At 42.9% G+C, this 26,927-nt stretch overlaps 1 protein-coding gene across 23 annotated transcripts in view; it reads left to right on the top strand.

The window, feature by feature from the left end:
- Positions 1-26,927, top strand: part of Zcwpw2 (zinc finger CW-type and PWWP domain containing 2) — a 144,416-nt gene that overhangs the window by 53,728 nt on the left and 63,761 nt on the right. For 8 of the 23 annotated variants that reach the window (XR_010054512.1, XR_005488686.2, XR_010054511.1 and 5 more), the window contains 5 exons: positions 10,986-11,100; positions 15,701-15,747; positions 22,416-22,474; positions 24,550-24,617; positions 24,879-24,918. Coding sequence is in view for 11 of the 23 variants with exons in the window: in XM_039082851.2 (XP_038938779.1) it covers positions 10,986-11,100; positions 15,701-15,747; positions 22,416-22,474; positions 24,550-24,617; positions 24,879-24,918 (329 nt within the window). In the remaining 12 variants the exon portion in view is untranslated. Of the gene's footprint in view, positions 1-7,461; positions 7,653-10,985; positions 11,101-15,700; positions 15,748-22,415; positions 22,475-24,549; positions 24,618-24,878; positions 24,919-25,298; positions 25,452-26,927 lie in introns of all 23 variants that reach the window. The other 15 variants (XR_005488689.2, XM_063266479.1, XM_039082849.2 and 12 more) reach the window with 5 other exon arrangements.

Genomic DNA, 26,927 nt, shown 5'->3' with positions numbered 1-26,927 from the left:
AATACTGAATCATCTCTAGTTCCAATAATGTGTGTAGCATGATTGTGTGCCTGACAAGGCAGTGGGACCCAAATAGAAAACCTAATATGGACCCGCGGATCCCGGCCCGCAGCAGCTCTCTGCTCCCAAACCCCGTGGGAGAGAGACCTCACCGCCTGGTCAGGTGGGCACTCCTGAGGCTGCAGAGCGGAGGAGACCACCAACACTGCCCACCCATGCCCACATCCCTGGCCCAAGAGGAAACTGTATAAGGCCTCTGGGTTCCCGTAGGGGAGGGCCCAGGAGCGGCAGGACCCCTGCGCCTGAGACACCGCCGGAACCTGAAGGAAACAGACCGGATAAACAGTTCTCTGCACCCAAATCCCGTGGGAGGGAGAGCTAAACCTCCAGAGAGGCAGACACGCCTGGGAAACCAGAAGAGACTGCACTCTGCACACACATCTCGGACGCCAGAGGAAAACACCAAACGCCATCTGGAACCCTAGTGCACGGAAGCTCCCGGAAAGGGCGGCGCATATCTTCCTGGTTGCTGCCTGCGCAGAGAGCTCGTGGGCAGCACCCCGCGAGCAAACTTGAGCCTCGGGACCACAGGTAAGACCAACTTTTCTGCTGCAAGTGACCTGCCTGGTGAACTCAAGACACAGGCCCACAGGAACAGCTGAAGACCTGTAGAGAGGAAAAACTACACGTCCGAAAGCAGAACACTCTGTCCCCATAACTGGCTGAAAGAAAACAGGAAAACAGGTCTACAGCACTCCTGACACACAGGCTTATAGGACAGTCTAGCCACTGTCAGAAATAGCAGAACAAAGTAACACTAGAGATAATCTGATGGCGAGAGGCAAGCACAGGAACCCAAGCAACAGAAACCAAGACTACATGGCATCATCAGAGCCCAATTCTCCCACCAAAATAAACATGGAATATCCAAACACACCAGAAGAACAAGATCTAGTTTCAAAATCATATTTGATCAGGATGCTGGAGGACTTCAAGAAAGACGTGAAGAACTCCCTTAGAGAACAAGTAGAAGCCTACAGAGAGGAATCACAAAAATGCCTGAAAGAATTCCAGGAAAACATAAATAAACAAGTAGAAACCCATAGAGAGGAGACACAAAAATCCCTGAAAGAATTCCAGGAAAATACAATCAAACAGTTGAAGGAATTAAAAATAGAAATAGAAGCAATCAAGAAAGAACACATGGAAACAACCCTGAATATAGAAAATCAAAAGAAGAGACAAGGAGCTGTAGATACAAGCTTCACCAACAGAATACAAGAGATGGAAGAGAGAACCTCGGGAGCAGAAGATTCCATAGAAATCATTGACTCAACTGTCAAAGATAATGTAAAGCGGAAAAAGCTACTGGTCCAAAACATACAGGAAATCCAGGACTCAATGAGAAGATCAAACCTAAGGATAATAGGTATAGAAGAGAGTGAAGACTCCCAGCTCAAAGGACCAGTAAATATCTTCAACAAAATCATAGAAGAAAAGTTCCCTAACCTAAAAAAAGAGATACCCATAGGCATACAAGAAGCCTACAGAACTCCAAATAGATTGGACCAGAAAAGAAACACCTCCTGTCACATAATAGTCAAAACACCAAACGCACAAAATAAAGAAAGAATATTAAAAGCAGTAAGGGAAAAAGGCCAAGTAACATATAAAGGCAGACCTATCAGAATCACACCAGACTTTTTGCCAGAAACTATGAAGGCCAGAAGATCCTGGACAAATGTCATACAGACCCTAACAGAACACAAGTGCCAGCCCAGGTTACTGTATCCTGCAAAACTCTCAATTAACATAGATGGAGAAACCAAGATATTCCATGACAAAACCAAATTTACACAATATCTTTCTACAAATCCAGCACTACAAAGGATAATAAAGGGTAAAGCCCAACATACGGAGGCAAGCTATACCCTAGAAGAAGCAAGAAACTAATCATCTTGGCAACAAAACAAAGAGAAGAAAAGCACACAAACATAACCTCACATCCAAATATGAATATAACAGGAAGCAATAATCACTATTCCTTAATATCTCTCAACATCAATGGCCTCAACTCCCCAATAAAAAGACATAGATTAACAAACTGGATATGCAACGAGGACCCTGCATTCTGCTGCCTACAGGAAACACACCTCAGAGACAAAGACAGACACTACCTCAGAGTGAAAGGCTGGAAAACAACTTTCCAAGCAAATGGTCAGAAGAAGCAAGCTGGAGTAGCCATTCTAATATCAAATAAAATCAATTTTCAATTAAAAGTCATCAAAAAAGATAAGGAAGGACACTTCATATTCATCAAAGGAAAAATCCACCAAGATGAACTCTCAATCCTAAATATCTATGCCCCAAATACAAGGGCACCTACATACGTAAAAGAAACCTTACTAAAGCTCAAAACACACATTGCACCTCACACAATAATAGTGGGAGATTTCAACACCCCACTCTCATCAATGGACAGATCATGGAAACAGAAATTAAACAGAGACGTAGACAGACTAAGAGAAGTCATGAGCCAAATGGACTTAACAGATATTTATAGAACATTCTATCCTAAAGCAAAAGGATATACCTTCTTCTCAGCTCCTCATGGTACTTTCTCCAAAATTGACCATATAGTTGGTCAAAAAACGGGCCTCAACAGGTACAGAAAGATAGAAATAATCCCATGCGTGCTATCAGACCACCACAGCCTAAAACTGGTCTTCAATAACAATAAGGGAAGAATGCCCACATATACGTGGAAATTGAACAATGCTCTACTCAATGATAACCTGGTCAAGGAAGAAATAAAGAAAGAAATTAAAAACTTTTTAGAATTTAATGAAAATGAAGGTACAACATACCCAAACTTATGGGACACAATGAAAGCTGTGCTAAGAGGAAAACTCATAGCGCTGAGTGCCTGCAGAAAGAAACAGGAAAGAGCATATGTCAGCAGCTTGACAGCACACCTAAAAGCTCTAGAGCAAAAAGAAGCAAATACACCCAGGAGGAGTAGAAGGCAGGAAATAATCAAACTCAGAGCTGAAATCAACCAAGTAGAAACAAAAAGGACTATAGAAAGAATCAACAGAACCAAAAGTTGGTTCTTTGAGAAAATCAACAAGATAGATAAACCCTTAGCCAGACTAACGAGAGGACACAGAGAGTGTGTCCAAATTAACAAAATCAGAAATGAAAAGGGAGACATAACTACAGATTCAGAGGAAATTCAAAAAATCATCAGATCTTACTATAAAAGCTTATATTCAACAAAACTTGAAAATCTACAGGAAATGGACAATTTCCTAGACAAATATCAGGTACCGAAGTTAAATCAGGAACAGATAAACCAGTTAAACAACCCCATAACTCCTAAGGAAATAGAAGCAGTCATTAAAGGTCTCCCAACCAAAAAGAGCCCAGGTCCAGACGGGTTTAGTGCAGAATTCTATCAAACCTTCATAGAAGACCTCATACCAATATTATCCAAACTATTCCACAAAATTGAAACAGATGGATCACTCCCGAATTCCTTCTATGAAGCCACAATTACTCTTATACCTAAACCACACAAAGACCCAACAAAGAAAGAGAACTTCAGACCAATTTCCCTTATGAATATCGATGCAAATATACTCAATAAAATTCTGGCAAACCGAATCCAAGAGCACATCAAAACAATCATCCACCATGATCAAGTAGGCTTCATCCCAGGCATGCAGGGATGGTTTAATATACGGAAAACTATCAACGTGATCCATTATATAAACAAACTGAAAGAACAAAACCACATGATCATTTCATTAGATGCTGAGAAAGCATTTGACAAAATTCAACACCCCTTCATGATAAAAGTCCTGGAAAGAATAGGAATTCAAGGCCCATACCTAAACATAGTAAAAGCCATATACAGCAAACCAGTTGCTAACATTAAACTAAATGGAGAGAAACTTGAAGCAATCCCACTAAAATCAGGGACTAGACAAGGCTGCCCACTCTCTCCCTACTTATTCAATATAGTTCTTGAAGTTCTAGCCAGAGCAATCAGACAACAAAAGGAGGTCAAGGGGATACAAATCGGAAAAGAAGAAGTCAAAATATCACTATTTGCAGATGATATGATAGTTTATTTAAGTGATCCCAAAAGTTCCACCAGAGAACTACTAAAGCTGATAAACAACTTCAGCAAAGTGGCTGGGTATAAAATTAACTCAAATAAATCAGTAGCCTTCCTCTACACAAAAAAGAAACAAGCCGAGAAAGAAATTAGGGAAACGACACCCTTCATAATAGACCCAAATAATATAAAGTATCTCGGTGTGACTTTAACCAAGCAAGTAAAAGATCTGTACAATAAGAACTTCAAGACACTGAAGAAAGAAATTGAAGAAGACCTCAGAAGATGGAAAGATCTCCCATGCTCATGGATTGGCAGGATTAATATAGTAAAAATGGCCATTTTACCAAAAGCGATCTACAGATTCAATGCAATCCCCATCAAAATACCAATCCAATTCTTCAAAGAGTTAGACAGACAATTTGCAAATTCATCTGGAATAACAAAAAACCCAGGATAGCTAAAACTATCCTCAACAATAAAAGGACTTCAGGGGGAATCACTATCCCTGAACTCAAGCAGTATTACAGAGCAATAGTGATAAAAACTGCATGGTATTGGTACAGAGACAGACAGATAGACCAATGGAATAGAATTGAAGACCCAGAAATGAACCCACACACCTATGGTCACTTGATTTTTGACAAAGGAGCCAAAACCATCCAATGGAAAAAAGATAGCATTTTCAGCAAATGGTGCTGGTTCAACTGGAGGTCAACATGTCGAAGAATGCAGATCGATCCATGCTTATCACCCTGTACAAAGCTTAAGTCCAAGTGGATCAAGGACCTCCACATCAAACCTGATACACTCAAACTAATAGAAGAAAAACTAGGGAAGCATCTGGAACACATGGGCACTGGAAAAAATTTCCTGAACAAAACACCAATGGCTTATGCTCTAAGATCAAGAATCAACAAATGGGATCTCATAAAACTGCAAAGCTTCTGTAAGGCAAAGGACACTGTGGTTACGACAAATCAGCAACCAACAGATTGGGAAAAAGATCTTTACCAATCCTACAACAGATAGAGGCCTTATATCCAAAATATACAAAGAACTCAAGAAGTTAGACCGCAGGGAGACAAATAACCCTATTAAAAAATGGGGTTCAGAGCTAAACAAAGAATTCACAGCTGAGGAATGCCGAATGGCTGAGAAACACCTAAAGAAATGTTCAACATCTTTAGTCATAAGGGAAATGCAAATCAAAACAACCCTGAGATTTCACCTCACACCAGTGAGAATGGCTAAGATCAAAAACTCAGGTGACAGCAGATGCTGGCAAGGATGCAGAGAAAGAGGAACACTCCTCCATTGTTGGTGGGATTGCAGACTGGTACAACCATTCTGGAAATCAGTCTGGAGGTTCCTCAGAAAATTGGACATTGAACTGCCTGAGGATCCAGCTATACCTCTCTTGGGCATATACCCAAAAGATGCCCCAACATATAAAATAGACACGTGCTCCACTATGTTCATTGCAGCCTTATTTATAATAGCCAGAAGCTGGAAAGAACCCAGATGCCCTTCAACAGAGGAATGGATACAGAAAATGTGGTACATCTACACAATGGAATATTACTCAGCTATCAAAAACAATGACTTTATGAAATTTGTAGGCAAATGGTTGGAACTGGAAAATATCATCCTGAGTGAGCTAACCCAATCACAGAAAGACAGACATGGTATGCACTCACTGATAAGTGGCTATTAGCCCAAATGCTTGAATTACCCTAGATGCCTAGAACAAATGAAACTCAAGACGGATGATCAAAATGTGAATGCTTCACTCCTTCTCTAAAAGGGGAACAAGAATCCCCTTGGCAGGGAAGAGAGAGGCAAAGATTAAAACAGAGACTGAAGGAACTCCCATTCAGAGCCTGCCCCACATGTGGCCCATACATATACAGCCACCCAATTAGACAAGATGGATGAAGCAAAGAAGTGCAGACCGACAGGAGCCGGATGTAGATCGCTCCTGAGAGACACAGCCAGAATACAGCAAATACAGAGGCGAATGCCAGCAGCAAACCACTGAACTGAGAATAGGACCCCCGTTGAAGGAATCAGAAAAAGAACTGGAAGAGCTTGAAGGGGCTCGAGACCCCATATGTACAACAATGCCAAGCAACCAGAGCTTCCAGGGACTAAGCCACTACCTAAAGACTATACATGGACTGACCCTGGACTCTGACCTCATAGGTAGCAATGAATATCCTAGTAAGAGCACCAGTGGAAGGGGAAGCCCTGGGTCCTGCTACGACTGAACCCCCAGTGAATGAGATTGTTGGGGGGGAGGGCGGCAATGGCGGGAGGGTTGGGAGGGGAACACCCATAAGGAAGGGGAGGGGGGAGGGGGATGTTTGCCCAGAAACCAAAGAATTATTATTATGTATTAAATAAATTTAAAAAAAGAAAACCTAATACGAACAGAGCTTTACTGAATAATACCTAAAATGGAAATTCAGTTATATCTCAGCTAGTGTGATTGCTGTGAACAAGTGACAATTTTGAAAATACAATTGTGATACTCATTTTTGATGACTATGTTGTAGACAATGCCCTGGTCTAAGTGTGTGAAGCAAAGCGTCAAGCCTGCTATGTAAAACTTCAAAATCCTACTCCAGCGACAGGAGATGAGCCTAAGGTGGAAAAGCAGAGTGCACTTTCCGGGGTGGAAGATGTAACTCAGAGGACGTCTGTGGGACTGACTGTTAGCAAAGCCTCAGTGTGAACGAGAACAGTCTCAGTATTTGTGGGAACTGGGACTTAGAGTGGTGGTGTTGGTCTGTAAATACACACGGTGTTAGCCAGAATACAGCAAATATAGAGGCGAATGCCAGCAGCAAACCACTGAACTGAGAATAGGTCCCCTATTGAAGGAATCAGAGAAAGAACTGGAAGAGCTTGAAGGGGCTCGAGACCCCAAAAGTACAACAATGCCAAGCAACCAGAGCTTCCAGGGACTAAGCCACTACCTAAAGACTATACATGGACTGACCCTGGACTCTGACCCCATAGGTAGCAATGAATATCCTAGTAAGAGCACCAGTGGAAGGGGAAGCCCTGGGTCCTGCTAAGACTGAACCCCCAGTGAACTAGTCTATGGGGGGAGGGCGGCAATGGGGGGAGGATTGGGAGGGGAACACCCATAAGGAAGGGGAGGGGGGAGGGGGATGTTTGCCCGGAAACCGGGAAAGGGAATAACACTCGAAATGTATATAAGAAATACTCAAGTTAATTAAAAAAAAAAAAAACAAAGTAAAAAAAAAATACACACGGTGTTAATGATAAAACTCTAACAGTTAAAGCAGCTGTTTCTAACGTTACTACAGGAATGGAAGCCGGAGTGGAATCCATACACTCAAAGTGTCTCCCTGGCCCATATCACCGTGCTCTCCTAGCTGGGCTGTTACTGTAGTCTGCTGAGCAGCCGTTCCACAGCTGCACTCACTTCTGCATAGCAGATCTCATCCAAGCAGTCAGACTGATTGTTGGTGGGCAATAAACAAAGCCAGGTATGGCGGTACGTGTGAGTCCAGTTCTCAGAGTGAGACGGGCATGGCAAGTTCCGGCCAGCCTGGGTATGAGTTAAGACCATGTCTCAGAAAGGGGGAAAGAGGCAGGCAAACATTTCCTCGAAGCTCTGCAGTGTCACTGCTCATGGTGGGTAGTGACCAAACACCTTTGATGGCTTCATGGCTCTCACTGTTCTGGCACTTTCCTTCTTTATCATTCTCTCTCTGCCACCCTGGGTTCTTTGATGCATCCCAAATATGTATCCATATCCGATCTTTGAGGATGTCTTCTCCAGAAACATTCTTCCCTTGAAGAGCTAAATGGCTGACTCCCCAACCTCCTTCAAGTCTTTGTTCAAAAGACACCATCTTAGTGGATCCTCTGCCCACCCTGCTGCTCTCACTCACTCTGCTTGGTGATTGCCCTTGCCTCCTGCCCTTGCCTCCTGCCCCGTAGGCCTGTTTTACCCCACACAGAGTTCACACAGTAGGCCAGAGATGAGTATTGTCTGCTCACTTACAGATCCCCAAGAAGGAGCTACATTGTGTTGAATCAATCAAAAAATTGCATAATCAGAAAGAAAGTTGAAAATAAAACACATATATATTAATAACAATGTAAAATAAATGCCTATACATTTTCAAGTGCTTATAAATGCATACTGTATTTGAAGAATAGAAAAAGCCCTACTTACAGTTGACTCAGTGAGAAAGAGTTCAGAGAATGGCAAAAACAGAAATTCAAAACCCCTAGAGCTTGAACCTGCCACCTGTTGAATAAAAAAAAAACTGTACAGTTGAGTCTAATTGTAGAATTAAAAATTCTTGGTGAAGTCAAGGCTCAACTGTTGAGCACCTTTGAAAAGTGTTAATTTGTCCAGCCACTAGGTGTCCTGTATCTACCATAAGTTCTTCCAGAAGCCCGGACAGACAGACAGAGTCACAGCTTTCTGGCTCCCTTCACTCTCTGTAGTTCATTGTAGCTAACGGTCCCAAGCTGTTTCTTTAAAGGTAGTCGCAGAGCATCTGTTCGGTTTTATGAAGATATTTCCACTGTACAGCTTGACTACATTATCATCATGACTACATTAGTGCTCCAGAGATATATGAACTAAAACACTAACATATATGTTTGAGACAAGATCTTGCTATATAGCTGTGGCTGGCCTAGAGCTCACTATGGAGACCAGACTGACTTTGAACTCACAGAGATCCACCTACCTCTCTCTACCTCCTGGGTGCTCGGGTTGAAGCTATGGGTCACCATGCCCTCCCTGACAGTCTTGATTTACATTTACAGTGTGAAAGCCAGCAAGATGGTTCTGTCTCCACACCTGATAACCTGAGCTTAATCCCTAGAACTGACCTGGTAGGAGGAGAGAACTAAGCTTCTCAAGTTGCCCTTTAGCTTCCAAACACACTGTGGCCGTACACAAAGCACAAAAACTGTAAACACTAAAGATTACAGTTAACAAATTGAGTTGATTACATTTTCATTCTCTTAAACTGAGAAATAACTTAGCAAATGAATCAAATTTACATTTTATGTAAAAAGTATTTTTGATTAAACTCTTTTAATGCTTCAATTATCAGTGATTGTTCAGAAGCATAGTTAAGAGGTGTTTTCTGAATGTTCTCAACGCTCAGTGAGATGTCAGACCCGTGGCACCACGAAAGATACAAAGAGAAACATCCACTGTCGTCATGGATCCTCGTTTGTAGCGGTGATAGTCATGGCCATCTGTAACTATGATGTATGTCAGAATGCAGCAGATCATTAAATGACAATGTTGGGCATAGTTGGAACACATAGTTGATTAATTTGGGGACTACAAGAATCATGTGGCATTCGAAAAGGACTTTGTACACAGTTTCATTCTGTGAGTAGAGAGGGACTGCTGTAGAGGCAGACAATTGTGTCACACACGCATCATTTCTTTTATCTAGGACAAGCTTAAGATCTTTATGCATGGGTAGTAAACTTGTATCAGTAGAATTATCCATATTCTCTTTGATGGCATTTTCAAAAGGAAAATTGTCATGCATTTTATAAATTGTAATATTTAAACACATAAACTTCCTAGCAATTAAAAATTTTAGAAAAATTGCTGTATAAGATGATTTATATTTTTAACTCAGATTTTTTTAAACATCTAGAAAATGTGCAATGTCTTATTAAAATGACACACACTGAGTTCTTCCTGTCATAGAAGCTATCATCCATTGTCTCCAGTAGTCCTCATGAAAGGTCTGTGGTTGGCCGCTCAGACTCACTTATTATATACACAGAGAGGCTGGGGCACAGCAGGGGAAGTGTGTGTGTGTGTGTGTGTGTGTGTGCGCCCAGACTCACATACTCACATATTATATACACAGAGAGGCTGGGGCACAGTAGGAGGAGTGTGTATGTGTGTGTGTGTGTGTGTGTGTGTGTGTGTGCGTGTGTGTGTGTGTGTGTGTGTGTGCCCAGACTCACATACTCACATATTATATACACAGAGAGGCTGGGGCACAGCAGGGGAAGTGTGTGTGTGTGTGTGTGTGTGTGTGTGCGCCCAGACTCACATACTCACATATTATATACACAGAGAGGCTGGGGCACAGTAGGAGGAGTGTGTATGTGTGTGTGTGTGTGTGTGTGTGTGTGTGTGTGTGTGTGTGTGCCCAGACTCACATACTCACATATTATATACACAGAGAGGCTGGGGCACAGTAGGAGGAGTGTGTGTGTGTGTGTGTGTGTGTGTGTGTGTGTGCACCCAGACTCACATACTCACATATTATATACACAGAGAGGCTGGGGCACAGTAGGAGGAGTGTGTGTGTGTGTGTGTGTGTGTGTGTGTGTGTGCCCAGACTCACATACTCACATATTATATACATGGAGAGGCTGGGCACAGCAGGTGAAATTTTGTGTGTGTGTGTGTGTGTGTGTGTGTGTGTGTAAGTCTGACACAATGCCAAAGTGAGTGCAAATAGAATTAAAGTTCTTACACTAAAAACATTGCTTTGTCATTCCCTACCACTTTACTCTCATTCTCTGTCACATAAAGTGAGGTTAACGTTACCCTTCAGATAAACTCTTCTGACTGCTTGCTTACCCTGGGAGTGTATCATATTATATCATATTAATGAGTGGGTTATTAATTTGCAAGATTCTCATAAGACTGTTAAGTTTTAAAGCAATAGAATAATAGCCAGATACCAAGCGTATGTGATATTTATATGGTGCTCAAATTAGACTTAGCTCCAGCAAGTGTTCCATCAAGTATAGATTCTAAAACAAAATTAACATTTAAAACTAAACAGTATTCCTTGTCTGAATTTATGCATTTCTGTAGACGGCAGAATGTAAGAATAAGAAGAGGTGGTATAGAAGTGCCCTCGAGGAAGCGTACCGACTCTACAGGTGTTCACCAGAGCAAAGACTAGCAGTGTGCTGCCGACCAACGCGGGGTATGCAGAGCTTCCTCCTCTCCTCATCCAAGCGGGCTCCCGGATGTGTGCCTCCTGTGTCTGCACACGTGACTCTGTCTTTTCCTTATTAGAAACAGGCTTCTGTTCACCGTGAAGGGACGTTCAAGGGAATTGATAGCACGTGTCTTGTTCTCTGAGATTATTCTTAGTGACTAAACTCAGTTTCAACACAGGCCTGTAATTAGTGCTTTCTGCTATTTTGTTTACTCTTAGATTCCACAAACCATTGCTTCAAAACATATAATTAAAAATTAGAAACCACAGATTTAAATGTATTCCTCTTCTGGTAGTTCTGCAGGGATAGTCCGGGTTTTGTATTGGTTTTTGTTGTTGTTGTTTTTTGTTGTTGTTGTTTTTTTTTTTTTTTGAGAGTGCAGTGTTTTCAAAATGCTTGATTTTAAAATAATTTCAAAGCAGGGGTGAATTTAATACAATTTTAAGGTTGTTTTATTCTGTTCTCCTTATTTATTGTGGACATACCATGGTGTTCTAATGGAAGTCAGAGAACAACTTTAGGGGATCAGTTAACTCAGTTCTGTGAGGTGGGTCCTGGGGGTCAGTCAGAGTCAGGCAAGCGCCTTTACTGCCTGAACCCACTCGCAGGCTCACAGCTTCCTCTGAAAGTAGTTTTCCTCACATGTAACTGCAGGACCCAGCGTCTCTTCTGGTGACGGTGACCAGAGCCACAATGCGTGTCCTTTGTGTTCTCCTCACTTCCAGGCCAACTGAATGACTTGAAAATGTAGTACGTAGATAGGTTTTTAAGATTGTTCTCAAATAAAAAGTTTCCTATACATATTTACTGAGAATGTATATGAAACTTTTCCAGTGGAGAAAAAGCTTCACCATTCCTGTAGGGTTCAGTTGAAGGCCAGAGCTTTACACAAAGCACTGTATTTTCCAAGTTAAGGTAATAGACAGAAGGCTGTGTGGGATGTAAAATTACTGTGATCACTGTACAAAAATATTTTAAAGCATATTTGAGTTTATTATAATTATTTTATAGGACAGTCATAATCTTTTTAAAGTTAAGTATGCCGTGCCTACTAACTTTCGGGTGGGTGAATTTAAAGGCTATGCTTGATAAAGCATAACATTCATGAGCCTCACACTTGGTAGGCAAACCCCTCCCACTTGCTGGGCAAGCCCCTCCCACTTGCTGGGCAAGCCCCCTCCCACTTGCTGGGCAAACCCCCTCCCACTTGCTGGGCAAACCCCTCCCACTTGCTAGGCAAACCCCTCCCACTTGCTCGGCAAACCCTCCAGTGGACTGCCTGCTCAGCCTGTGCTTTGCATTTGGAGTGGGTTTGCCCATTAGTGCTTCCCTCCCTGGAATTTTATTCATGTTTTTACAAAATAGTCTTTCATGTTTAGAACTATCTTGGGTTCACAAAAATTGGATGTAGGCAGTTTCTGTACCTCCTGTCCACCCAGAACTCGCCCTCTCCTCCCATCAAAGCCCTACCATGTGATTTGTTATAACCAGTGAGCCCACACCAACACTTCTCGTAACTTCCTGAGTTCATGCTGTACATGAGGCTTCACTCTAGTTTTACACTCTGTCATCGTTGTCACACTGCACACAATAACCTCATGACCTTAAAATTCTGAGTCCTCCTTACTCATCTTTTCTCCTGCTAACACTCGGAAACTACGTTTGCTACCACTGTCCCCCAGAATGTCTCACGGGCATCCTTCCATATTGGCGTCCCTCCTATAGTAACACACACTTAAGTCTCATCCACGTCTTTGCATCATTCTATAGCTCATTTCTTTTGGTGCAGAATAATATTTTATTCCTATACATACCACACTTTCCACCACTCATCCACCTAGGAGCATTCGGATTGTTTCAAGTTTGGATGGTTACTGATTGGTGTAGTTTTCCTGTGGCCGTGAGTTCCAACTCCCCGTAGTAAACAGCAGCCATGACTGTAGATACCGCGATGAAGACATGAGATTGCCAGCGTTGTGTCAGCAGTGACTGAGACCCTTTGCTGCTGTGCAGGCTCTCAGCATTGTGTTCCCTTTCTCCAAAATGTGTCACCTCCCTGGTGCTCAGCACTGCCGTATGCGCACTTGTCCCTTTGTGTCTTCTTTGCTGCAGTGTCTTTCCAGGCCTTCTGGCCATTGGCCGTTTGTTTAAATGGCAGTCTTCCTGCACCTTAGTCTCCAAATGAAGGCTGGGCTTATAGGACTGTGCCAGCATGCCCAGCTGAACCTTCCTTGCTTCTTTCTCCCATCCCTCCCTCCCTCCTCCTTTTCTTCTTTCTTTGTCTCTTCTTCACTTCTGTCAGTTTCATTTAATACAGTCTCAAGCTTAGAGCTTCATTCCCCAGGCCACAGCCTGTTTACTCACGGACCTGTCAAAGACACCCTTCCTTCTGTTAAAGGACCGCTGATCCTCTAGCATTTCTTTCCGGCTCTGAGAGGTTTCATGCTTCTGTGCATTACCCATCAGTTTTGCTGTTGTTGGCTTTTAGTTTCTTAACATGACAGTTATAATTACCTGCCTCCCCTCCTATCTGTCTGTCTGTCCATTCATTTATCGATCTCTCTTCAAAGTTGGGTGTGGTGTCCTGGACAACAGAAACTACAGTCTCAGTCTTTAGTCAGCTAGACAGAACTAAGGTGTGGGGTTCCGGAGGGTTCTGTTGTTCTAGTATTAGGTCTCAGCTCTAGGCTGAGAACGTGACAAGGCATCTCATTTTTTTCTTTTTTACTCACTGAAGTAGTAAGGACATCTGCAGGGATCACAGTTGTCTTTGCTTCCATGAGGGCTGAGGCTCTGAGAGGATTCACGTGCACTGGACAGTAGTGAAACAGCTTCTTTTGTGGGCGGGCGGGCGGATCTTGTGAGTGTATTTCCCATTCACTCTGTCAGATGCCTGGGTGAGTTTTCTCCAGCTTTCCCTGTGAGAACTTGGTGGCTCTTCAGGAGGAAGAACTCACGGAAGAGTGCCAGATCTCCCACCCTGCGTCTCTGTGCAGTTTTTATTTCACAGTGTTGTCCAGACTTAACCTCCAGGGGTAGGCCATTTAGGGTTGAGATTTTCTTACCTCTAGACTGATTGCCATGGAAGATTCTGTTGATGTGTTTCTGCTCAGGTAACTCATAATTCTCCACACTGATGTCTGTTTCCTCAGATTTGAGAGCAGAAGTGTAGAAGCCCTCTTCCCTGATATAATTATAGATTTCAGTGTAGCTCTTACCATTGAGATGTGGCGGCAACTTTTAAGTCCCCTGCTTTCCCCCCTTGTGAGAAGCACTTTCAGCTGCTGCCCTTAAGGAAGCCTTACGGAGTAAAGAAGTGTCTTACGGAGGCCGTGAGTGGCACCAGACGCCTCTGCATGTACACTTCTCCTTAACTTTGAGCACTATCCCAACCTTGCCTAATGTTAGACACATGCAGAATATCAGAAAGATGGTGGGCCCTCCTGGTTGCATAATGTTAGACACATGCAGATATCAGAAAGACGGTGGGGCCCTCCTGGTTGGAGAGATCACTTACAATGGTGGATAGTCTTATGTTCTCCAGTGAAGGGAAATGGTATTTCTTGGAGGATGATTATTTTAAGTATTAGGGGGATACAGAAAGAGGACAGTGCACTGTGGAAGCCAGTGAGAAATATAAATACAGCACACTTCCCTGGGCATTTGCTCTCTGTCAGTTGTTAATATTCTTTGATCACTTCATACATGTGTAGAGTGACATGACACATTCCCTGTTTCCCTCTCCAACTACCCCTGTGTGTCCTAGCATCTCCCCCACTAACATGTTTTCTTCAGAAACACATTATCCAATCAGTGCCGCCCAGAGGTGTATAGGTGCAAGCTGTTCACTGGGCAAAGGAAACCTTCCAGTGGCTTCCGCTTCAAAGAAAATGATTCTCTGCTGATTTTTCCTAACATACATATAGTCTGTGTACCAACATAATGTGCTGGGATGATTTTCCTGAGAGCTAGCTGGGTACTAAACATTCTGATCTCAGCAGTAGTCTGAGAACGGATACCAGCACCCAGACTTGGGTGGAGTCACATTCAAGGCAGCGTTGGTCCCTCTGGTCCCAAATTGAAGCTTGGGCAGACGAGGGGCGCGTAATCAAATGATGCGTCTGCCCGCAGCACAGCCCAGGCAGGGTGCGAGAGGATGTCCTCAGCTGCACAGGGAACACGACTGTACGCCCTCCAGGGTTCCTAGGTTGAATGAAGTAGCTTGTATGTATCAGTGTCCGGTGTAGCAGGTGCGCCACAGACACAGCGTGGACTTATTCTGGGTTATGTGCTCCAGAGTCCACAGACCAACCGGAAACCAGAGTTAGCAGGCTTCGTGCTAACTAGTAATATTTCAGGAACATCCACCAGACAAGAGTTCCTTCTTGACATTATGGCTTTTGGATTATAGTTCTACTCAAGTCCGAGGAGGTGACTTTATTAGTGTTTTAGCTAAAAGGACCACTGTAAACAGTCCGTTACTAATGTGAGATAAAGCGGAAAATTCCAACTTAGTACTTATGCATCTATTTCAGCAGGAAGATGGATTCTTTTTTAAAGTAGATATATTGTGTTATCTTACAGACAGAACCAGAAGAGGCACAGAAGCTCCTGTGGTGACCAAGGAAAGGGTAAGACTGTGTTTTAGAGTTAACTTCAAACTGTTTTTTTTTTAAGGGAAAATAAATTACTAACAAAATCATATAATCTGTTTTTTTCATTCTGAAGTTTACTTGAATATATATATGTATATGTATATACACACATATATATGTATATATATATTGCTTTCTTAGGCTGACTAAGAACAATGTTTGTGATGTTTCCCATTAATTTTATGGAATTAGGACAATAGAAATACTGGTGTACAAAGGAACAAGTACTTTATTTAAATCATGCTTCACATGGACACTCAGAATAACATTTTTATACTTATGTTACTGGAATTCATGAGAAATTATTTTTTCCTAGAAAATTTAATAAGATCATAGCTTAATATGGCTATCAAACTTAATAGAAAATAACATTGAACAACTAAATAAAATTCTAGGTAGACTATTTTAATGGAAGCTTAAAGAGCCAAGAACGTTTAAAAAATATTTTTAAAAATGAATGCATTACTTTGAATTTTACATATTGAATAGTGTTGAATTCTATTGCAAAATATGATTACAATATTGGCGTTCTCAGATGGCAATATCTAATTATAGGATATTGCTGAGGTGTAAAGAGAGATGCTTACAGCACACGCTTGGACACACATTCATCAGTGACGTAGGAAAACCACCTGTATTAGAAAGAGGAACCTGTGTGTGCGTGCCTGGGTCTGTGGCTGGGCTTGAGGGAGAGACCAGAGATGGTTAAGTGTAGCATAAAAAACAGAAAGGGCTGTTCTACATGAGATTGTCCATGAGCTGAACATCGTGTGTGTGTGTGTGTGTGTGTGTGTGAGAGAGAGAGAGAGAGAGTGAGAGAAAATGTGTGTGTGTGTGAGAGAGAGAGAGTGTGTGTGTGAGAGAGAAAATGTGTGTGTGAGTGTGTGTATGTGAGAGAGTGTGTGTGAGAGAAAATGTGTGTGTGAGTGTATGTGTGTGTTTGTGTGTGTGTGTATGTGAGAGAGAGTGTGTGAGAGAAAATGTGTGTGTGTGTATGTGAGAGAGAGTGTGTGTGAGAGAAAATGTGTGTGTGTGTGAGAGAGAGAGTGTGTGAGAGAAAATGTGTGTGTGTGAGAGAAAATGTGTGTGTGAGTGTGTGTGTGTGTATGTGAGAGAGAGAGTGTGTGTGAGAGAGAGTGTGTGTGTGAGAGAGAGTGTGTGAGAGAGAGTGTGTGAGAGAAAATGTGTGTGTGTGTGAGAGAGAGTGTGAGAGAAAATGTGTGTGTGAGTGTGTGTGTGTGTGAGAGAGAGAGTGTGAGAGAAAATGTGTGTGTGTGTGTGTGTGTGTGTGTGTGTACACTCGCTCACTCACTCGAGCACATGGGAAGGAGGGGTTCATTTAAGACTAAATTTCTATTTTTTTTGGTCATTGTTCATGTTTTGGTTTTGGTTTTTAGGCAGAGTCTTGCTAGGTAGCTCAGGTTGGCCCCAGGCTCATTGGCCAGGGACCCCTGCTTGTCATTCCTTTATAGAGTTGTGATACCACATCCTACATGTGAAGTAAGTCTGCTATCTTTCCTCAGGAAGGAGCTCAGGGTCACAGAAGACACAGCTATCTTCTGTAGGAGTCCAGGCCAGGTACTGAGTGCACACGGGGGTGTTGCAGAGTGTGGGAGGCAGTGCAGCCCTGTCACTGCAGTGTGTGGGCAGAATTTGTGATTTCACACTCTTCTATTAGATGGAATAAGACATTATACATTACATATACATTAGCCCTTTCCATGCGTCCTTCACATTTACTCTTGTCCCCTAGGAGGGCAGCATCAGATTTAGGGAAGGCTGCTTATTATAAATATGAGTGCAAACGTCACAACACACACACTACTCCATCCGAAGACTAATAACATGACTTGAAGCATGGATGGGCACATAAACTTGGTTTGATACTAAAAGTGTGAACCTTAATGTGAGGCTCTGTGGCTTCTGCTCAGAACGTCTGTTCTGGTTGTGTACAGGTCATCCGGGTGTATAGATTTGGGATCTGGCTAACTTAAGTGTGTGGTATTTTTGCTTATTAGTAAGTTTCTAGTGATAAATCTTTAAAATTAAAACATTATTAATAAAAACAAATGACAAAAGCAAACCAAGAGAAAAACTGATCTGGGCAAGGTGGCACAGACCTGTAGTGCCAGCCCCAGGAGGCAGGAGGATCGGGAGTTTAAGGCTATCCTTGGCTTCCAGGTGAGTTCGAGGCCAGCCAGGGCTATACCAGATCCCATCTTTAGAAACCGTTCTAGTCCTTATTACTTATAAAAAATTTCCTTTTTGAAAATCACCCTCAAGTTCTAGGAATAACTTTCTTTTACTTTTGATTTTCTATGCATAATATTCATTTAAAGATTTAGTTGAGATTAATTCACTTGAAGTTTGAGTTATTACTAAAATTTACTCTGTATTTGTATGGGTTTTGCATCTGTGGCTTGAACTAGCTGAAGGTAAAAAATACTTTTTAATTTGTCTGTTGGGGATACTCTTCACCACCCCCTCTTCAGCTTCATCCCATCAAAACCAAAATCAATAATGGTTATTAGCATAACATAAAGTAGAAATTTGAGTAATGACTTTAGGTTTCATAGATTGCAGATATGTCCCTGGATATTAGATGATCTTTCTCTGCTCAACTGCTGTTCAATGTCAATGAGAATTAATAGAACTGACTTATTACAGAATTCGTGTTTCTAATATACTCTGGTGTATAAACATTTGGCTTCTGTAGAATCTACTGATGACTTTGAGGTACTATTTATCTATTGTTTATATGTTTAATGTCTTCAAATGTATCAAAAATAACTTTCCCATATGAGGTACACGTCAGAAATCCCTACACCAGTGCACACTGGAGAACACAGTCAGCCCAGGGGGTTATGCCCTCCCTTTCCCCCATGGACCTATGTGCAGGGAGTCCTCTCTGGATTTATCACAGGGTTGGTGCCAAGTATTCAAGCCTCACAAAATGATTAAGACTATGCCATTTTATTGTATAATTGGGGGGGGATTCTGTCTATCCCATCAGAAAACAGTTCTTGTGTATTATGCTGGGGTTTAGGCTTACAAGACTTGACTCAATCCCCACAGGATGAGAAGTCATCGAGTATTCTTAATGTTGAGGCTAATAGGAGCAAAAATGGTGAAACACATAACAACATTCTGAACATCCATTTCTTTGTCGTCAAAAAGTAGTGCTGTATTATAACCATTAGCTGTTCTCCATACATGGACTCTTAACAGTCCCCTGTCAACCCCCTTCCAGCACAGAAGCAGGGCCCCTGCCACCCTCCTCCCAGCTCACCCCTGCTGAAATGACCAATGGTGGGAGAGGGACTGTGCAGAAACAGGAAGCGTTTGCGAATGTGCACAGAGCCACCAGCCAGAGGTCAGCTACTGATCCCAGGCTCCTTTGTGAGTTGAGCAGCGCTACTGCAAACCCAGATCCCAAGGCCTTCTTTCCTCCTGGGTGCCTTGTTGGAGTTAACTCTTATCATTCTTAAGGGTTTTACAGATAAGAGTGAAATGAGGGTGACAGGCTACCTGGAATTTTTGTGTTCCGTTCCTGAGCAGGCCTTGTAGAAAATTTGACTAGCAAGCCTTTAAGACCTCGGAGTTAAGACACGGAATTGCAGAGCCCCTTGAAGCTTTGTGCCAGTCTCATCCGTAGCCACAGTTGGAGGTGCTAATAGGAAATCCTTCACGGCTTTTGTTCAAGGTGGCACTGGGAGCCAGCTTCTATTTTTAGAGAAAACTCCCTCTGTGCCTCTGTTCACTGCTTGAAGGCACACTCTAGTTGTTCCCTCTGGTGAGACCCTCAACCAAAGAAGCCCACAGAGCTTAACTACAACTGCAGAGAGCAGGAGGCAGCAAGGCGTCTGTGAGTCACACTGCCAGGCACTGGGCTCTGATGCTGGCCAGAGGTCATGGGAATGCCAGACTCTACTGCAAATTGACCTGGCTCGCATATGCTAATTATGCTAATTGATGTGTAATGTTTACGTAAGGAACAATAGAATTATATACTTTAAAAATAGCATCCAAAATAGGGAGAGAAAACAATCATTTCAGTTCTCATCCCTGTCAAGGAAATACTGTGGGCAATCTGTCCACTCTGGACTGTATTATTATTATTATTATTATTATTATTATTATTATTATTAGCCATGCCCTGCCGTTGCTCAGGCTAAGCTGCCACCATCATTTATGCCTGCCGCAGGAAGCTGGTTTGCATCCTTCCGTCATGCACACAGCCCTGGCATCTTCTCTAAAGAGAAATGGGCACGCTGGCTCTGCAGATTTCTGTAGCATAGCTTTGAACCAAGTTTTCACATTATTCAAAGACTGCAGCCTCGCCTTTGGGAAGTCTGTGCAGGTAGGAGCTCTGTGAGTGCCGACTGGCAGTTACCCTCGAGAGAAGGCTGCAGGACAGACTTACGCCTGCTCTAAGGACAACGTGCTCTGTCTGTGCTTTACATGTCAGACCTCAGGCAGCTCGTGGCTCTTGTTCAAGCACAGCACAGACTCATTAGACACCAGACGGCTTAGTCAGATGGGCAGTGTTGAGTCAGAGTATATAAAGTTAATGTACGTATAATTCCCAAGGATTTTCTTCATTTAGAATTAAAGGCCATTCTACTGCTTGCCATTCCAGTCATCACTTCTAGTTGTATGTGTGTGTACACATATGTACATATATTCCCTCTTTTTCTTCTTACTAGTCTAGAAGTTACACACTGCAGTCCTCTTCTTTGGGGGTTATCCTTATCTGTCAATATATTAATCTTCCATGACTTTTCTGGAACCCTGTTTTGTATTTTTAAAATTCCTCTGTTGGTCATAAATGTGTGATTACATCTTTCTTTGTGAACAGTTCAATACCATATATGTATTATGCCCTGTTCTGATTCCTTTCCTCTTCTGTTTTACTGTCTTTCATTATGAATCTTCCTTGTTTTTCACTTCTCTACAAATGAGTTTTTTTTTAAGTCTTTCTCAGTGCTAGAAATCAAACTCAGGTCTCCAGTCTGCTCTATAAACCTCTGTCTGTAGAAGTTCTAGTTTTGAGCTCTACACCCAGCGTCAGTTAGGCGTTCATGGTTAATTAGTTTATCCTTTCTCGGCGGTCCTTAGAGCGTCCTGTGTGGTGCATTTGATCAGATTCACCCCAACTCCTCCCAGATCCACCACTTTGCCCCAGCCTGTGCAGGATTTTTGGCTTCTATTTTGTCTTTGTTGGATTTTTGTTAAACCAATCAAGTTGTCACTGTTCATGACACTTGGAGGTGTGACTTCTACTCATTGCCAATGGCCCCTCATGTGGAAGTGGGACTTCTTACCCACATCCCCTCTGAATGGCCTGAGCCGGCCCAGGTCTTGAGTTCATGTAGAGGTACATGATGCTTAATGACTTGTTTATCTCCACTTATTTTTGGTTTTTCTTTTAGGTTAAATCTCTGTAGCATGGCCTTTCATAGCTCTTTTGGGAGAATTGTATTATTTCAGTTCACATTTATTTTGAAAGCTTTAATGATTTTCTGAAAAATCATAGAAATTAACAACTGAAACTCGTAAAGAGTTCCGTGTTCCTCTGCTGTGTTAGTCGAACATCCTCAGGCAGCAGGACACTGAGCTGCCCACTGGAATCACACTGTTTGGGTATAATCTAATTGATAATACTTTTCTGCACGGTTGGTGATAAGGCACCAGTGTAGTCCGTTCCTCAGTGCTCCAAGAGCAACCACTGTCACGACGTCTGGGACCATTCATTAGTTTTGCTTGCTTTTAAACTTTATATCAACTGAACTATACGTTGAAAACATTGCTTTATGGGTTTTGTTTTTCTTGCATGTTCTATATGCCTTTAATTTTAGTTATTCTTAACTAGTGAAGGTGGTGTGTGAGATCCTGTGTGAGTCTTTTATGTTAATTGCTTTTGTGCTTCTGCCTCTCCTAGTTTAGGAATCCTAGAGAACCTGTGTGTGTGGTTTGTGGTATGTGTGTGTGTGTGTGGTGTGTGGTGTGTGTGTGCGTGTGTGTGTGTGTGGTTTGTGGGGTGTGTGTGTGTGTGTGTGTGCGTGTGTGCACGTGCATGCTTGTTAGAATTGGAAACCGTAATATTCTCAGGAGACATAACTTTAGATTTTTACTTTAATAGTATAGGCTGAGTGTTTTCTTTATGTCAAAAGCACTGTTTTTCCCATCTAACCCGACAGGCCAGATATGTAACACCTGCTTTGTGCTCTAGTAAGTAAACTTGCCTGTTCTTTTTATAGTCAGAAAATCCCTGTTGACCCCAGGCCTTATCTGACCATGTCACAGAGAGCACAGAGCTTGTTGTGGCTCAGATGTAAAAGGCAGCCATGTCTTTTGGGCAGTGCATTGCTGCAGACTGTGGGGGCTTCTATGATGCCACTTCCCAGCAGGTACCTCTGCACCCTACACTTCCGTGGGCTGAGTGCTTCTGCTTTCCTTAAAGCCAAAGGTTTGTCAAACTTAAAGATTCTCCTCTGGGGTCAGGCAGGCCAGTGCCTCTGCAATGGCTGAGGTGCAGGCTAGACCAAAAGGTGTCACTGGGGAATCTGGGCCACACAACCCACTAGTATATTGAACAGATCTAAAACAATGTGAACTAATTCATTTTTGATCTCTGTTTATAGATTCAAGGTTCTAAAAATAATACTGAAAAGAAAAGGCCCAGGGTTAGAAAGAGGAAAAGGTATGTTTTGTGAAATTAAAAGTATTAGAATAAAATTGAGATGTATAAATTGTGTTTAATTATTGTATGACATTTTCCCTGCTTTTTTTCTTCTCTGAGTAAACATTGTGCTTAAACCTCTTTGAAAGAACTCGTAAAGTATCAGTTGGAAGTGCAGAGAAAGTTATGCTTTATTTTGTTTGGTTTGGTTTTCCAACAGGGTTTCACTGTGTAGCCCAGGCTACCCTCAGACTACCTCCCCTCCTGCCTCAGCCTGGATGCTGGAATCACAGGCACAAGTCACAGAACTTGGCTCAGAAAGTTTTATATTATAAGTATGTTGAACCAGAACTTTTCTTTTATATATGTATGCATATGCATTCAGGGTATGTGCGTCTATCAGCTATTTCATTTTTAAATTTTATGTATTTACAATCCAGCCTTTTCCCCCTCTCTGTCCCCTTTCCTGCAGTTCCTCATCCCATTCCTCCTCCCCCTCTGTCTCTGAGAGGATGCTCCCCACCTCACCAGGCCTTCCCCAACCCTGGTGCCTCAAGTCTCTCTTCTCCCACTGAGGTCAGACTGGGCAGCCCTCTACTGTGTATGTGCTGGGGGCCTCAGACCAGCTTGTGTGCTCCTGGCTGGTGGCTCAGTGTCTAGGAGCTCCCAGGGGTCTGGGTTAGTTGAGACTGCTGGTCTTCCTATGGGGTTGCTCTCACCTTCAAGCCTTCTCCTAATTCTGAAGGAGTCCCTGACTTCAGTTCAGTGGTTGGGTGTTAAGTATCTTCATCTGTCTCAGTCAGCCCTTGTTTGGACCTCTCAGAGGACAGCCATGCTAGGCTCCTGTCTGTAAGCACAACATAGCATCAGGTAATAGTGTCAGGCTTTGATGCCCCACCATGAAATGGATCCCAAGTTGGGCTGGACAGTGGACTACCTTTCCTTCAGTTCTGCTTCATTTTTGTCCTTGAAGTTCTTTTAGACAAGAATAATTCTTGGTCAGAAATTTCGACAGGGTGGTAACCCCACTTGAGGCCCTGTCTATCTACTGGAGGTGGACTCTGAGTTCCCTCTCCCCACTGTTGGGTATTTCAGCTGAGGTCACTCCCCTTAAGTCCTTAGACTCTCTCACCTCCCAGATTGAAGCAGACCTTTTAGAGTATTATCATTCACATATTCAAGGCAGTCTTTAGCTTAACGTAGGTCAGGCAGGGTCAGACCTCCATAATAAACAGCAGGACACTGGTAATGCGACCCAGTGCTTTGCACTGAGCTGGGCACAGCATGCACTTTCCTGTGTGCGACCAGGGCTGTACGAGGATTCCCACTCACAAATGAAGGCTGCTGTGCCTCTGTGGAATAAAGCTCGTTTTTAAATTACTTATGTATTTATTTTACTTTGTTTTGTTTTGTATGTTAGAAGTGTGTGGGGCATGTATCCATGTACGTGTGTGGAGGGAAGAGGACAAGTCTCAGGAATTGACTCTCCCCTCCCACCTTAGAGGGTCTTGGTAGTGAGCTCAGGTTGTCAGGCCTGTGCAAGGCTATCTCCACCCCCTAGATAACTCATTCTTAAAAACAGGCTTCGGTTGCCCTAGTTACACACCACAGTGATCCCATTACACAGAGTGGACAGCATTTTACAGTTACCTCCATTTAAAAGGCAAAGCTTATGGCTTGCAGAACTGACTCCTGGGACCTCCTGATGGCAGCAGTGCATTGGCACAGACATTTTCTTGTCAGAGTGCAGTGTGACTGGGAAGCACGGCTGTGGTATCTGACAGAACAGGCTCTGTCATGCCACCAATTTATTTGTGCTGCTGGACTTCTCATCGCCTCTCTAGTCTCAGCACCTCAGCTTCTTACACAATGAAGAAATGCTTATTTAATGCATGCTTTTGGAAGATAATTATATGAAGACTGTCAGTGTGAGTGCTTGTTGGACTAGCCTCTCTGTGCTTGGGAGCTACTGAGAGCACAGGTCATACTTGTTCCCTGTGAGATGTATGCATTTGTATGTATGGACATAATGTGTAATGCATGTCTGTATGTGGGGGTTTCTCTTTTGAAACTAAATCTATCAAAATCTTTTTTAGGGATGCTGCTTTAAAGTACTCTGTTGACATTTTTTGTTCCGATGAAGCCCTGTCAAAGGAAAACATGGGTATGTGAAGCTGTCATGGTTTTAGTTTCTTTGCCTGGATATAATTTCAAAAAATGTAGTTGTTCTAAGTGGAGCTCAGGGAGGCTCACAGAGACTGAAGTAGCAGTCACAGAGCCTACAAGGGTGTGCTGCATGTCCTTTGCATATATATATATACATATATATATATACATATATATATATATGGTTGTGGCTTGCTGCTTTTGTGGTACTCCTGACAGAGGCAGTGGGGGTGTCTCTAACTCTTTTGTCTGATCTTAGGACCCTTTTCTCCTGTTGGGTTCCCTCGCTCAGCTTTGAGGTGAGGTTGGCCTGGTATTACTTTGTCTTGCTGTGTCATGTTTGATTGACGTTTCTGGGAGGCCTGGTCTCTTCTAGGAGGAGATGGGGGTGGGGTGGGGATAGGGGTAGGGGAGAGGTGAGGTGTGTGGAAGGACTGGCAGGAGGAGAGAGAGAGAAGCTGAGGTCAATATATCTGCATGGGAAAAGAATGAAAACTGTAGTTGTTTGTTTTTAAGGAAATCAAAGCTAGTGTGTGTGTGTGTGTGTGTGTGTGTGTGTGTGTGTGTGTGTGTGTGTGTTTTAAAGGTTAATGGGTCATTTTGTGTCAAATGGGAGGTCTTCAGTTTTCTTTGAGTTTCTGTGTTAATTAGAATGTCTCTGAAATTGCCACATATTTAGTGTTTTAAAATGAAGTACTGACAACTGCAGAAGAAAATGCTATCTACTGTGCTTCAACCCAGACCTTTCCATCCCAAACCCATTGGAATCCAAAGAAAGAGGGAAAATGGAACCAAAAGTAGTCTATGGCCTAGGCTGAATTAATTGCCACTGGTAATTGTCTTCATTATTTTTCCATTGATGTCATAAAGTACCATGACCAAGGTAAAAATGTTTCATTTGGTTTATGGTTCTAGAGGATTAGAGTCCATGACAGTATAGCCAAGGAACTGCCAAGAGCAGAGTCTGCTGTAGCTTTCATAGTCCTAACGTCTGTTCTTGGCTACTTCTTCCTTTTGACTTTCATTCCTATGCTCCAATAGTGAGGCAAAGGTCTGTGTGTCCCTAAATGGATACACAGAGAAGGGCTAGCCAACCTTCCAAAAGGCTCTGTCTAGGGTTTTACTGCTGTGACACCATGACCAAGGCAACTCTTATAAGGACAACATTTCATTGGGGCTGGCTGACAGGTTCAGAGGTTCAGTTCATTATCATCAAGGGGGGAGCATGGCAGCATCCAGGCAGGCCTGGTGCAGGAGGAGCTGAGAGTTCTACATCTTCATGTGAAGGCAGAATACTGGCTTCCAGGTAGCTAGGATGAGGATCTTAAAGCCCACACCCACAGTGACACATCTATTCCAATAGGGCAACACCTTCTAGTAGTGCCACTCACTGGGCTGAACATTTACAAATCATCACATTCTACTCCGTGGCCCCCATAGGCTTTTTCAAACATATGAGTCAATGGGGACGATACCTAAAATGTCTTTGTTTCTTTTTTTTCCCCCCCGGAGCTGGGGACCGAACCCAGGGCCTTGCGCTTCCTAGGCAAGCGCTCTACCACTGAGCCAAATCCCCAGCCCCAGGGACGATACCTAAACGTAGCATAATGCAAAATACATTTAGTCCAACTTCCAAAGTCCCCATAGTTTATAGCAGTCTCAACAGTGTTAAAAGCCCAGGGTTCAAAATCTCTTCTGAAAGTCATACAATTACTTAACTGTAATCTCCAAAGCAAGACAGGAAACCAGCTGGGCAAACTTCAAACTCTGCATCTCCATGTCTGATGTCAAAGCGGTCTTCAGATCTCCAGCATCTTTTTTATCTTTGTTGACTGCAACAAACTTCTTTTCCTCGGCTGGTTCCAATCCCTGTTAGCAGCTTTCCTCAGTAGATAGCCCATGGCTCTGGCATCTCAAACATTTTGGGGTTTCCAAAGCAACTTCAATGTTACATTTTCTTGTTTCAATGTGTGAGATCCACACATGATCTTCTGGGCTCCTCCAGAGGGCTGGCTTCACTTCTCCAGCTCTGTCCTCTGTAGCCCTCTAAGCTCAAGTTGATCTACTCCACTGCTGCTGCTATTCTTGGGGATCATCCCATGGTACTGGCATCTTCAATACACTGGGGTCTTCCACTGCAACAGAGGTTCAACAATAGACTCTCATATGCTCTCTTCATGGTGCCAAGGCTCAGCTCCTTTGCATGACCCCTTCAGTCCTAGGCCATCAACTGCAACTGAGGCTGCACCTTCACCAATGGCCTTCCATGGCCTTTCACAGCACCAAGCCTCAGCTGCTCTCCATGACC

This window comes from Rattus norvegicus, chromosome 8, assembly GCF_036323735.1.
Source record: "Rattus norvegicus strain BN/NHsdMcwi chromosome 8, GRCr8, whole genome shotgun sequence".
NCBI classification, from domain to species: Eukaryota; Metazoa; Chordata; class Mammalia; order Rodentia; family Muridae; genus Rattus; species Rattus norvegicus.
Note: the sequence above shows the minus strand (reverse complement) of the source record. Positions and strands in the feature narration are given on the sequence as shown.